This window comes from Chiloscyllium punctatum, chromosome 11 (assembly GCF_047496795.1).
Source record: "Chiloscyllium punctatum isolate Juve2018m chromosome 11, sChiPun1.3, whole genome shotgun sequence".
In the NCBI taxonomy this organism is placed as follows: domain Eukaryota; kingdom Metazoa; phylum Chordata; class Chondrichthyes; order Orectolobiformes; family Hemiscylliidae; genus Chiloscyllium; species Chiloscyllium punctatum.
Genome location: NC_092749.1, coordinates 73,826,903 through 73,841,160, shown reverse-complemented (window position 1 = coordinate 73,841,160; position 14,258 = coordinate 73,826,903). Strand labels below are relative to the sequence as shown.

Below are 14,258 nucleotides of genomic sequence, written 5' to 3'. Positions count from 1 at the left end.
TTGATGGGGAACTTCAAACCAGCATCTACAGGAAAACAACACATACGGACCAAATACTGAACTACAGAAGCAATCATCCCAACACCCACAAATGAAGCTGCATTAGAACATTATTTCAAAAAGCCACCACACACTGCAGCACAGAGGAACTACGCAGAGCAGAATAAGATCAACTATACTGTATATTCAAAAACAACAGATACCCAGAGAACACAATTCGCCAATTTTTCAGCAACAAACCTAAACAAGCAGACAAAAGACGCCCAGGAAGTCTAGCCACTCTCCCCTACATCAAAGACATCTCAGAAATGACTGCCAGACTACTCAGACCTCTTGGCATCATGGTAGCCCACAAACTCACCAACACACTAAAACAGCAGCTAATGAACTTGAAAGATCCTATACAAACAAGCAAAACTAATGTCATTTACAAAATACCTTGCAAGGACTGTAACAAAACTACATTGTCAAAATAGGCAGAAAATTAGCTACCAGAATACATGAACATCAACTAGCCACAAAAAGACATGACCGCCTCTTACTACTATCCTTACATATGGATGAGAAAGGACACCACTTCGACGAGCCAAACAGAGACTGCATGAGAATTCCTAGAAGCATGGCATTCCAACCGGAACTCTGGGTCCCATTTACCATCCCCTGCAGAGAACAGGAAATGACATCATAGGAAATTACATCACAAACCCAAACATATAAATGGAAAGCAGGCTACACTACCAGTGCTTCATCCGGAGGCTCATTGAAGATGCTACCTAGTATGGTGATGCAACGTCTGAAAACGAATCTTCCAGCTCAGTGAGCAAACCTACATCCAGAACGTCAACCTGAGCTACAAACCCTCTCAAAACTCATTAGGAGTAACCCTTCTTGAGGAGTGCTCTTGATCGAGTCAGGGTTGATTCCTGGCTTGCTGGTAAATGATAGAGTTAGGGATATTCCAAACTAGGAGGACGCAGATTGCATTGCATTGGAGTATAATCTTGCTGCTGATGGTCCATTGCATTTCGTGGATGCCTAGTCTTGAGCTATTAGAGTTAATCTATTCCATTCAGTTCACAAGGCAGGACTTTGCTGCTAGAAGGACTGTGAGATTGCCACACTTATCAATACCATCATGGACAGATGCATCTGTGGCAGAAAGATTTGAGAGGAGGTGGTCAAGCATGTTTTTCTCTCTTGGTGGTTCCCACACCACTTGCTGAAGACCCAATCCAGCAGCTTTGTTCTTTAGCACTTGACCAGATTGCTGCTGTCAAGCCACTCGTATTGGTTGAGATTTAAGTCCCCCCTCACATAGCACATCCTGCACCCTTGCCTCCCCAATGTTTCCTCCAAATGTTATTCAACATGGAGGACTATTGATTAAACAGCCAATAGATGGTATGTGTTAATTAGCAAACATTGGGTGTTGGCGGTAACATGGTGTGATCATTGACCTAGTAATCTGGAGACTCAAATGATGTTCAGGGTAACTGAGCTCATGTATCGGGATGTATAATTTGAGTTCAATAAAACATGAAACCCGATGCCATGACACTTCATGGTGTCTACAGTCAATGTTAAGGTTTCCCAGGGTAATTTCCTTCTGACTGTATATCACTGTGCCACTTAGCCCCATTAGCTCAGTAGGGCATACCTAAAGGAGGTGATGGTGGTGAATGGAACATTGTAAGGTATGATTCTGTAAGTATAACTATGTCAGGATGATGCTCGACTGGTCTCCTAATTTTGGCACTAGACCCAGGGTGTCAGTAAGGAAATATGGTCTGAGGGAGTTCACCAGAGCTGTGTTTGTTATTGCCGTTTGATAGAATCATAGAATCCCTACAAGCGTGGAAATAGGCCATCTGACCCAACAATTCCACACCGACCCTCCGAAGAGTAACCCACCCTACCCTATTACTCTGCATTTACCCCTAACCTACACATCAATGAACACTAAATGCAGTTTAGCATGGCCAATTCACCTAACCTGCACATCTTTGGATTGTGGAAGGAAATTGGAGCACCTGGAGGAAACCCATGCAGACAGAGGGAGAATGTGCAAACTCCACACAGTCGCCCAAGGCTGGAATCGAACCCAGGTCCCGAGAACTCTGAGGCAGTAGTGCCAACTGAGCCAACCCTTTCCACCACCATTTCTGATGGTCCATCTTATTTTATTGCTTTTTGTAGACTTTCCAGTAGTTAGTACATCTGAGTAGCTTGCTAAGCAATTTCAGAGGCAGTTAAGAGTCAATCACATCGCTGTATGTCTGCAGTCACATGCAGACCAAATCAAGGAAGGACAGTAGTTTTCTTCCCCAAAGGGCATTCGTGAACTAGATGGGATTTTTCTGACAAATGACACTTGTTTCATGATCAATAAAATTTAAATTCCAGATTTTTAATTGAATTCAAAATCCACCATCTGCTTGAATAGGATACAAACCCAGATCCCCAGAGAATTAGCCAGTTCCTTGGATTACTCATCCAGCAATACTACTAACATGCCATCCCTTCCCTAAGGTGCCATTCCCTGTCCAATTAAAAGATAAAGAGGAGGAAAAAACACACTAATTTGTACCATGCTTGGATCATTTCTATTGCATGTTTAAAAATCTATGAATCTGTATTATAAAGGAATTATAGATTGCCACGATCGTTGCAATCTACAAACATCTAATACCCAATTTCAGAGAGAGATTTTACTGTTTGCTTGAATACTTTGGGTGTAAAATGATTAAAATTTCAATTCCACTGATGGAAGTGTAGATAACACTTTAAAAATTATTATTATAATGTTCCCAAATTAGTTTCCTTACAGTGCTATACTGTCCCTGACGCAGTTAACTTTATATAAGCTTCAAAACGTTACTTCTTTCTCACTGAACGTATCCTTAACGCTTCAATCTGGGACTAATAAAACATCATTCTAGTTTAAATTACTCTTCTTTGGAACATTGCTTAGTACACTTTACTCTGTTGAAAGACTTCTTAGCACTTTGGAACTTGATACATGCTTCTCTCTCAAACAACTTCTGAGCCCAGAGTAAATCAACCTGGATGCTTCTCTTCCCAAACACTCCAGGTAGTTTGTGAGGAAACCTGCTAACCTTCCTGACAACAAGCCAGGAATAGGAGAGTTGTGGGACCTGTGAGGGAGCAGCTCAGCTGAGTTTGAAGCTAAGTGAGAAAAACAAAGTGATGTAATAACTCCACAAAGACTGGTATCACGTCACCAAGTCACTCTTTATTTACATGTGCATAGTACATGACATTGATCCAGTTAGCGCAGAGCCAGCTGCAAGGGTGAGAAGAATTCTGCTTATATCTTTCAGCCAGGACTCCCTGATTGGACCAGGTTAACAGCCCCAGTTAAGGGGCTCATTCTATGAGGTCCACCTGGATGACTTCCTTCCAATCACTACAATAATTGACAGCCGAGGAAAATTAATTTCGCTGAGATGAAATTGCTGTTAGGGACTGTCTACAAATTGCTGTAAATTAGAGAAGCATATATTTTTAAACAAGTAGCTATACTTTGATTTAACTGAGAATGTTTAGGCTAAGTAACCTAAGGAAAATAAAATCATACCTAAAGTAAGGTCTCCAGGGACTTTAAGCAGGGATTTTGAATTGTCGCAGGAGTAGAATGTACTAACATAATTAGCATATTACTCTGCCAAAAACTTCTCCGCTTGATACATGCTTTTCTAAAACAATTATGTTCTCTCCCTAAGCCCTCTTGGCAATTCCTTAGGAACTATGAATAACAATCTCACATTGAATTATGGGTATTGTAACTCTTTTCTCAAAAGCCAAATGTCAACTTCAAACACACACAAACCCACACACTTAACCCAGAACTCTATCAAATGACACCCAAAATACACACACTAATAAATTTCAACTTCATCATAATACTATTTCCTAGTTTCAATGTCTAACTGTTGAACACTCAATCCAAATACATTCAATTGTAAAAACAGCCTATTCAACCTCAAATATTGCCAGGTCTCCAGGTTAGTTTATCTGTTGTTGGTCTCATCCATGCCTTTGTTAACTCTAGACCCAATTCCTCCAAGCATTTTCAGCCACCTTCCTTTATTGCATTCTCCAGAAACCTGACCTTTATATTCCCATTCACTTATCAACCCTTGTGATGGCTGTCCCACGTTCACTGCCAGCTTAATATGGACATTTTCATCCCTGTCTGCAAATCTCTCCATGGCTACATTCTTCCTCCATCTTGGTAACATTCGCTACCACTTCACTCTAAGCAATCTTTGTGTGCCTCAGATTCGGACTTTTTACTCATCCCTGACTTAATAGTACCACTTCAGGTCAAAAAGACTCAACATCCCTATTAAACAATCGATCAGTGGGGCAATAGGGAAAATAAATTGTTAAATGTTGACCTTTACTTCAGATAGAAACTAAGTAAGTTACTAATCAGACCGCAGCAGGAATACTGTGATCATCTTGGTTCCCTTAGGCAAAGAAAGACAAACTGGCACTGGAGAAAGTACAGCGATTCACTGGGTTGATTGCAAATATAAGGGCATTTTCTTGAGGGAAGGTTGTGTCGCTTAGGTTAATGCTCATTAGAGTTTAGAAAAAAATGAGTGATCTTATTGGAACATATAGGATTATCAGGAGGCTTGAAATGGCAGTCTCAAAGGTTGCTCCCCAATGTGGGGAGCCTGGGACTAGAGGGCATAATCTCAAAATAAAAGTGGTTGATTTGAAACAGAGATAAGAAAGACATTATTCTTGCAGAAAGTAGTCGATTTGTGACTTTCTTTACTAAGGAGGGCTGTTGGGGCCGAGTTGTTAAGTATAAGCAATCTAAAACAAATCATTAAGGAAATCAAGGGTTATGGGAATAAACTGGAGTTAAAGATTATCAGATCAGCCATGATCCCGTTGAATGGTAGAGCAGAGTCAATGGGTTAAATAGCCTACTTCTGCTCCTACGTCTTATTGTTTATGTCTCCACCTTCTTCAAGCCACTGCACATGGCACATATCTTCTGGCGAGCATTTGTCAAATGTGTTTTTGTATCAAATTTTATTTGACAGTGCTCCTGTGAAATGTCATAAGATGCATAAATACATTAAAAGTCCTGTGTGTTTTCTGTTTACTTATTCATGGGACGAGGGTGTTGCTTAGTAGGCCAGCATTTATTGCTCATGCCAAATTGTCCAAAAGGTAGTTAAGAGTCAACCACATTGCTGTGGATCTGGAATCACATGTAGACCAGACAAGGTGAGGATTGTAGTTTCCTTCTCTAAAGCACATTAGTGAACCAGGTAGGTTTTTCCAATGATCAACAATGGATTCATGGTTATCATTAGATTCTTAATTACAGATTTTTTTGATGAATTCAAATTCTACCATCGTGACAGGATTCAAACTCGGGTCCTCTAAACATTATCTAGGTCTCTAGATTATCAGCCCAATGATAGTTCCACTAGGTAGTCACCGCCCTCACCTGGATCTGAGGAAAGCCATTCTCATTTACACTTTTCAACACTGGTGTTGTCAGTTTATAGAAATGTAGAACTTGATGAATCTTCTGGCAGTCCAACATCATAAACTTTTTTAAAGGAGTAGGCAATATTTACGGAGAACTTTGCCAAAGATGATCTAAATATTTAAGGAAGCTGAATGGTCACTTGAGAAAATAAAATTTTAGAGCTACAATCAGGGAACAAAACTGACCAGATTGCCTGACAGTGAGCTACTATGAACTCAATGGGATGAATGGTATTCCTTTCCCCAAGATTGAAAACTAAGTTTGATGTTCTAGATGTCCTTCATATTTGAGTGTGTATCACTGGTCATTTATATTTTCAATTCCTCTCACAAAACCTCCTTTCTAATCAGCCCAAAGACATGCCAAGTCGCATCACCCTTTCGGTCATATCACAAGTGACACTGCAAAAGGCACCAAAATAAATAGCATACATGAGATCAAAAACTAAAGGAAATAAACTATTTATCTCTTCAGTAGCAAATTATGAAATAAACAGGCAACAATTTGGTCAAACTGTATTGCTGTGCTGTACTTGAAAATCAATATTTTCAATTTTAATAGTCTATGTTTATGTATCCAGTCATTTCCAGCTAATGAAGTTTGTTTATTGCTCACTGATGCCACATTCCAAAATCCATAGTGCCTCACGATGAAAGATTACAGCATTAGTTCCTGCACAACTCCAGAAATGCACATAGAAAATTCCTTCTATAAGAATCTCTGAGACTCAGAGGAACAAACGGCAAAACAATTCAAAGTGTCTTATCAACAACAATTCAGGTGATTTAAACAAGATAAACAAAAGGTCACAAAGCTGATGTTTAGATTTCAGGGTGAGCTCTGAATCATCTGCCATCTGAAAAAAAAAAGTCACATTTGTTTTTAAAGAGAAAATACACCGTCACTTCTCTAAAAACATGACACAGTTTTGTAATTACAAAGAAACCCAGAACTCACCGGAAGGGACAGGAAGAAGGTTGTCAATAAACTCAACCAGCAATTTTGATTGGTCAGAAGGAGGCGGGGACATCATGTGGTTTAGTGAATCACTGTAGTCTGTTGGCATTTGGTTGCAATCTAATGAGAACCTTCTGATAGTCAGTATTAAGTGGTTCTCTGCAAATAACGATTCAATTGTGCATGGTGTAGATTAGTAACCATTTCACCATTTATAATCAAGATCTCATCTCCCACTCTTGCACCTAACGGAAAGAAAACAGGAACAGTAACAATGTTAAAGGAAGTCTCGTCTCCCAAGCTGCAAATTTACCCTCAACTTCTGAATGTTAGCTGAACTACCATATTCTACTTTTACTTCAAATTTCCCTCCTCAGCTTTAAAAAAAACACAATCTAGATGAATGAAATCATTAATTTTACCAGGGTTGTTATCTCATATAAATGTGTCATAAGTCATTAAACACTATAGTTTGTTGTAATAGCAAACAGAAATTTTACACAAGCACATGGAACCCTGATTTGTTGAAACATATTTTTGGTAATTTCTCTATTTATGTTAAGTTTCCTAATGTCCCATTTAAATGCCACAGGGATATCAGGTGCCTGACACAACACTATATGGTATCGCCTGAACTAGGTACCCTCACAGGAAAAGTTGATTGAACAAGCTACTTTATTTATAAATAGTTTTAATCAACCCATTCAGAAACATTGTCCCATTTACTCTGGACATATGGGTCGTATACATTCTGTGTCGAGGTAGGGACATTACCAATGTGCCCCGAGACCCTAATACTATCTCACTGATATAGTATCTTTAATGAAAGCATTACAAAACAAAGTACAACAGAAGCCATATACACAAGGTCAGGTGGCCAAAAGCTCAATTAAAGAGGAATGTTTTACAAAAGCAAAACAAGCTAGAAAAGTGGACAGTTATAGGGAGGGCATTCCAGAGCTTCCAATTAAGCTGAAGACATAGCTACCAATATTAGATCTATGACAATTGGAAAAGTCCAATAGGCCAGAACTGGAGCAGTGCAGATTCTCAGCAGAATAAAGGGCTGGCAGAGATTACAGAGGTAAAGTATTATAAGACTATGGAGGAATTTGAAAACAACAAGAATTTTAAAGTCAACACATTGCTTGACTGGGAACCAATGTAAGTCCGTGAGCACAGAAGTGACAGATGAACAGGAATTGATGCAAGTTAAAACAGGGATCAGAATTTTGAATTACCTTAGATTTATGGAGGGTAGAATGTAGGAAGCCAGGTGGATATGCACTGGAATAATTGAGTCTAGAAGTAACAAAGGCATAAATGAGGGTTTCAGCAGAAGGCAAGCTGAGACTTGTGCGAAGTTGGGTGATGTGAAGGAGGTGGAAATAGATGTTCTTAGTAATAGCATGAACATGAGGTCAGAAGCTCCCCTTGAGAACAAACGTGACACCAATGTTACAAACAGGCTTGCTTGATCTCAAATCATTAGTAGATTTAGGGATGGAACTCGGAGGGGGAATGAAAGCAATGATTCCAGTTTTCCCAAAATTTAACTGGAAGAAAATCTTTGCTAATGCAGAATTGTTGGATAAGCAGTATGATAATTAGCAAGGCATTCAAAAAATTACCTAAACAATGAGTGTGCGGCATCTATATATAGCTCTTTGACGCTCAACCAATATGTACTGTATATAGAAACCTGGACAGAGTTTCTGCATACTACTCCACTATGAGAAAACCAGTCAAGAGCAATATTGCCCACACTCAGAAACCAAAGTGTTATTGTTGCAAGGATTGCAGGATAACCATTAAAAGTTCAGACGCTGGATGGTAAAATGGAGTGTTACATTAATGCTAAAACCCGCTACTTCAGCGAGCACAAGATCTTTTTAAACGTAATCGTACCTTCTCTATAGGCGAGACCATCAGGAAGAACATCACTCACAAACAAAGAATTATTGTGCTGCTTTCCATCAACCTGTCCAGCAACTGCAAAACCTTCAAGGGTGAAGCAAAGAAAGTAAATCTTTTTTACCAGGAAATTTTGTGCCTAAGTTGGCACTTTAGTTCCAAAAATGATAAATATTTGGAGTTAAGTACACAATCTTACACAAAAGAACCTATTAATTACAAAGAAAAAGCAACACTGCAAACCACAAAAATTTATTGTATTGAGTCGCAGATATTTGTAAGCTGTTTCAAGCCACACTAAAACAAAAGTTTTTTTTAAACGTGAAGCATTATCAATAACTTTCAGGATACAAGCCAGAAAGTCCTTGCAAATACAGCAAAGTTGTTTTCATTCATCGCAGGATGTGGGAGTCACTAGCTGGACGAGCACTTACTCTCCATCCTGAGCTGCACTTGAGGTGATGGTGGCGATTTGCATTTATGAACTGCTACAATCCATTTCATATAAGTAAATCCCAAATGTCATTAGGGAGGCAATTCCAGGATTTTACTATTGTTTGTAGAAGAGTGCAGTCCTCAGATTCAGTGATGTAGGGGCTGGAGCTTGGTAACAGCTCAAACTGATAGGCCCCTGTAGGTATATTTCCAGCAGGCCTGAAAGGAATAGTCTCATGAGTTTCCGGCCAAGCTGGCAAGGAAAGGGAGTTTGATGGAGAATTAGTATGGTCGGATTGAACTGTAAGATTGTGGCTCTAAAAGAAACATTTGTGTGATAGAATTTATTTAGCAAATTTTATTCACAATAGATTTTTAACCTTTAATCCTCCGTTCCATTTAGATGTATTGCTGCATTGCCTAGTTTACTCGCACATCATGCCTGGATGATGGGCATGACCACAGCCTGTGTTAACTCCTGCTAATAACCTGTTGGGGTACTCACCATTGGGGTACTTTTCCCCCCACCCCCCCCTCACCCCCCAACCATGTTGCCACTCCCACCCCTAGCTCAAGCATACCTCCAGCAGCCAGATACTTGATATTGTGGACAGAGACTATTATGGTGGGAATTCCAGGATTTTGACCCAGTGACAATAGTTTGGGGGGGGGGGGGGGTTTGGGTAATATAGTTTCAAGTCAGAATTGTGTGTGGCTCTGAGGGGAACTCAGGTATGTTGTCCCCATATATCTGCTTCCCTTGTCCTTCCACGTCGTAGAGGTTGGAGGTTTGGAAGGTGCTATCAAAAAGGAGCCTTGAGTGTTCATTAGTTTTACAGCTTTAAATTTAATTCCACTGTATTATTTTTCCTATTGTACAATCCAACTTTCATTAACTGTTGGATTATCACCACACTCTCTACAGAAACAGAATTAACACAGATTGATGACTCTCATCAGAACTGGGAAAGATTAAAGATGATCAGATTTAAACATGTGAAAGTTACATACAAACTTAAAAGGAGTAATTAAAAAGGAGAAGAAGGGTCTTGTAATTACTTTGTGCCTCTCTCAATTACAGGATGTCATAAACTGTTTTGTTCAATTAAGTTGTTTGCTGTGACAGCCAATTTGCACACAAGCAGCTCATGAACAACAGTGAGAGAATGACCAGATAATCTGGATTTTGCAGTGCTATTAAATAAGGAATAAATATTTGCCTGGACACAAGAGATAACACCCCATAAAAGAGTTATATTGAACTCAAAACATTAACTCGGTTTTTCTCTCCACAGAGCTTGCCAAATCTAAATTATTTTTCAGCACTTTCTACATTTATACCAAGGCACTGACTACTTTGTCCAAGGACGAAAAGCGCATTCTAGCTTAAAAGATAATGCATACCCTGAAAAACACCAGGACGATACTTCTGGATTGAATGTGCCTTTTGAAGGAAAGCAGTATTTGTTTTAAGGCTTCGAATGGTTCAAATGTCATCTCTAAGCAATGCAAGGGGAATGCACACACAGAGAGGCAGGGTTGTCACTTGGAAGCGATTGAAACCAGTAACAAGCCTCAAAAGATAACAAATTGCATTCAGTGTCTCATTATATTACATGCATACTTCCGATAAAATACCCCAATACTTGAAAAACTTACCCTACTTTTGCCTATTACTCTATATGCATTGTAAATTATCCAAGTACCATGAATATCCCACTCACAGATCGTGGAATTAAACCCTTCTACATTAACTTCTAAAATTATCCTCCTATTCCCCATGTAATTATACTAAGTTACCACCAACACAGCAAAAGATTTATCCTTGCCCTCTAAAGGTTTCCACAGCACCAACATTTCACAAATTCATCTGCGTGCATCAGGGTCGATGGCCAATTCAGGCACGCAGGGCAATTACACTTTTTTTTAAAAACTCAAAGTTGATGTCATGATACATGGGACAGTAAACAAGAAATCAAAGCATAAGGTGACATATCAATCTAAGAACACCATTGTAATTGGCAAAGACACTACAGTTGTGAGGAGTCACGTGTTGGAACAGTCATATTCTTTTGATCCTTTTGAATCTTTAAATGATAAACGCAGTATGAAGAGACACAAAGGTAACAACATCTGGGCTAAAGCGGAAGTTTAGAGCTGAAGATGTGTTGCTGGAAAAGCGCAGCAGGTCAGGCAACATCCAAGGAACAGGAGAATCGACGTTTCGGACATGAGCCCTTCTTCAGGAATGAGGAAAGTGTGTCCAGCAGGCGAAGATAAAAGGTAGGGAGGAGGGACTTGGGGGAGGGGCGTTGGAAATGCGATAGGTGGAAGGAAGTCAAGGTGAGGGTGATAGGCCGGAGTGGGAGTGGGGGCGGAGAGGTCAGGAAGAAGATTGCAGGTTAGGAAGGTGGTGCTGATTAGTCTGTTCTATTCCTAAGTGTTTAAATAGTAGAAGTGATCTTGATAGGTTTAATAACATATTAGAAAAAGAAATGGATAATTTGAATAAGTTACTTAAACAGTGGATAAAACACAAAGATAGCAATTTGTGTCACAATTGTAGAATGTGGGTGCTCTCAAATGTCAGTGGCTGCAGTAAATGAACAGATTGACAGCTTCAGCTCCATTTTATGAGCTGGAGCTGAACTACAGACAACACAATGCATCAATGGCAGAAAAAATAATTTATCAAGATATTTTGCACCAGACAGCTGTCATACCTATTAGGGTGGGGTCTTCAAATTGGGTCAGTGGTCAAGGAGCATGTGACTCACGAGGCAGGTAAGGGGATCCAGAAGACAGGAGTGCAAGACCTCAGCTTTTGCAATTGGTCAAAAAGTCTGAAGTCCTCACTACTTATTTGGTTGAAGGTGAGGGCTGTAGGATGGATAAGTTAACTGATCATGCCAATGTAATACAGGAAGCCATTAAAGTGGGAAATCAAAAAAGAAATTGGAAGCGAAATGAATGTTTCCAGTTCCGAATGACAGCAGGAAGCAGAATCTGATGCATACGTCTAGATACCAGAGTAAGAGATTTGCACCTTGCTCTGACATTAAGGTGTAACTTGACACTTGAGGGTACCCACAGTTTCACTTCTGTATTGAAGAAAGTGAGACAAATTAAGTTCAAAGTGGGAACAAGCTCAACCAGGCAGACAATCCCTGTCAACCACTCTGTCTGAAGAAACAATTATGCAAAGATGAATGTCAAAATCTAAAGAACAGCACAGGACAACTAAAGGATTAATCAGGAGAAAGAAACAGCATGAAAGGATGCTAGCTGTAAAGAAAATAGATAACAAGAGTTTCTACAAGTAAAAAGAAAAAAAGGAGGTAAAATGAAGTTGGTCCTCTTTAACAAAAAAAAGAGAGACTGGACAGTTTATTGTAGATAACATGGAAATGGCAGATGATATAACTAAATATTTTGCTTGTCTTCACTGAAAAACATACATAAACTTTCCAACAGGAGCTGTAAATCTGGAGATGGAAGGCAGAGAGGAATTGAAAATCATCAGACAAATGTACTGAGCAAATGGACAGAGCTGTGCACTGACCATGTCCCAAGTCATGATGGATTTCATCTTAAAAGAGGTGCCTAACCAGTAGATGTAATGGAGTTAATTTTTTGAAAATTCACTAGCTTTTAGAAAGGCTCAGACTAAAATACAGCAAATGGAACTGCTCCATTCAAAAAAGGAGTTGTTCAGTTACAAGAAATAAATACAAAAATTGCTGGAAAAGCTCAGCAGGTCTGGCAGCATCTGTGGAGAGAAATCAGAGTAAGTGTTTCAGGTCGAGTAACCTTTCCTCAGAACGGATAGTGGCTAAGGAAATGTCAGTTTATATGCAGAGGATAGGGTGAGAGGAAGGGATAAGGAGTAAACGATAGGTCAGGATAAAGACCAAAGAGGGAACACATTTGGACAAAGAGGTGGATAATGATCTAGCTAGGTTGTGAATAACTATTAATGGGGACTGTTAGAGGCTAAAAATGGGGTGCATGTAATATTGGACAATACGATAACAAGGCCTGGTTGTGGGGTTTGGGCTAAGGACATCAGAGAGCTCAAGCCCTAAAGTTGTTGAACTCAATATTGAGTCAAGGTGGCTGCAGGGTCCCCAAGCGAGAAATGAGATGCTGTTCTTCCAGCTTGAGCTGAACTTTACTGGAGCACCACAGCAAGCCTTAGACAGAGGTGTTGGCCAGGCAAGAGGGTGGTGTGGTGAAGTGACAGGCAACTGAAAGCACAGGATCTTTTTAAAGTCAGAATGTAGGTGTTCTGCAATGTGGTCACCCAATCTACACTTTGTTTCCCCAATGTTATTGAGACCACATTGAGCGCAGCGAATGCAGTAGACTAAATCACGTGCAGGTCAGGCAGCATCCGAGGAGCAGGAGAATCGGCGTTTTGGGCAAAGGTCCTTCATCAGGCTTTTGCCTTCCAGCACCATACTTTTGACTCTAATCTCCAGCATTTGCAGTCCTCACTTTCGCCAAGATTATGTGCATCAATGAAGGAGTCAGTGCTGCATCCTGCACCCAGGTTGGACTAGAACAGTTCATTGACTTTGTCAACAACTTCCACCCTGCCTTTAAATTCACAGTCAATCTCAGACATCTCCCTCCCCTTTCTTGACCTCTTTGTTTCCATCTCTGGTGACAGTCTACAGACATACATTTACTATAAACTCTCAGACTCCCACAACTACCAGAACTACACCTCTTCACACCCATTATCCTACAAGAACTCCATCCTGTTTTCCCAATTCTTGCATCTCACCTGTTTGGACAAGGAGACATTCCACTCCCAAGCATCCCAGATGTCCACCTATTTTGAACAATGTGCTTTCCCCCTTCCATCATCCAGACAGCCCTCCACTGCTTCTCCATTTCGTGCTCCACTGCTCTAAACCCCGCCCCCTTCCAAATATAATAATGATAGGGTCCCCCTTGTATCCCAACCAGTCTCTGCATCCAACGTATCATTGTTAAACACTTCTGCCAATTACAACCAGACCTCACCACCAAGAACATCTCCCCCTCTCCACCCCCTCTGCCTTGCACAAGGGCCCCTACCTTGGTTTGCACCAATCCCCCCACCACTCTGGTACATTCCCTTCCTGGTGAAAAACCTGCCAGCATATCATCCCCTCACCTCCATCCAGGGCCCCAAACAGTTCTTCAGGGTGAGACAGAGGTTCATGGAGTTCTCCAATTTCAAATAACCTCCCTTCCCATCCCTGACTCCCTTTCCAGCCCCTCCCGCTCCCTTCCAGTCCACTTACTGACTCTTCCTTCCTTCCAATCAACCAACCACATTGTACCAGCTATCTGTGTTCACCTATCACTACCTCGCCAGAAACATTTCTTGAGTGTGCTCATTTGTATGAAGGAATCAATG

The 14,258-nt window shown here is 40.4% G+C and overlaps 1 protein-coding gene across 1 annotated transcript in view; it reads right to left on the bottom strand.

The window, feature by feature from the left end:
• Window positions 1–14,258, bottom strand: part of tiam2b (TIAM Rac1 associated GEF 2b) — a 380,474-nt gene that overhangs the window by 109,238 nt on the left and 256,978 nt on the right. Inside the window, 3 exon segments of the mRNA XM_072581048.1 lie at window positions 6,500–6,676; window positions 6,679–6,744; window positions 8,408–8,500. Of these exon segments, the coding sequence (XP_072437149.1) occupies window positions 6,500–6,676; window positions 6,679–6,744; window positions 8,408–8,500 (336 nt within the window).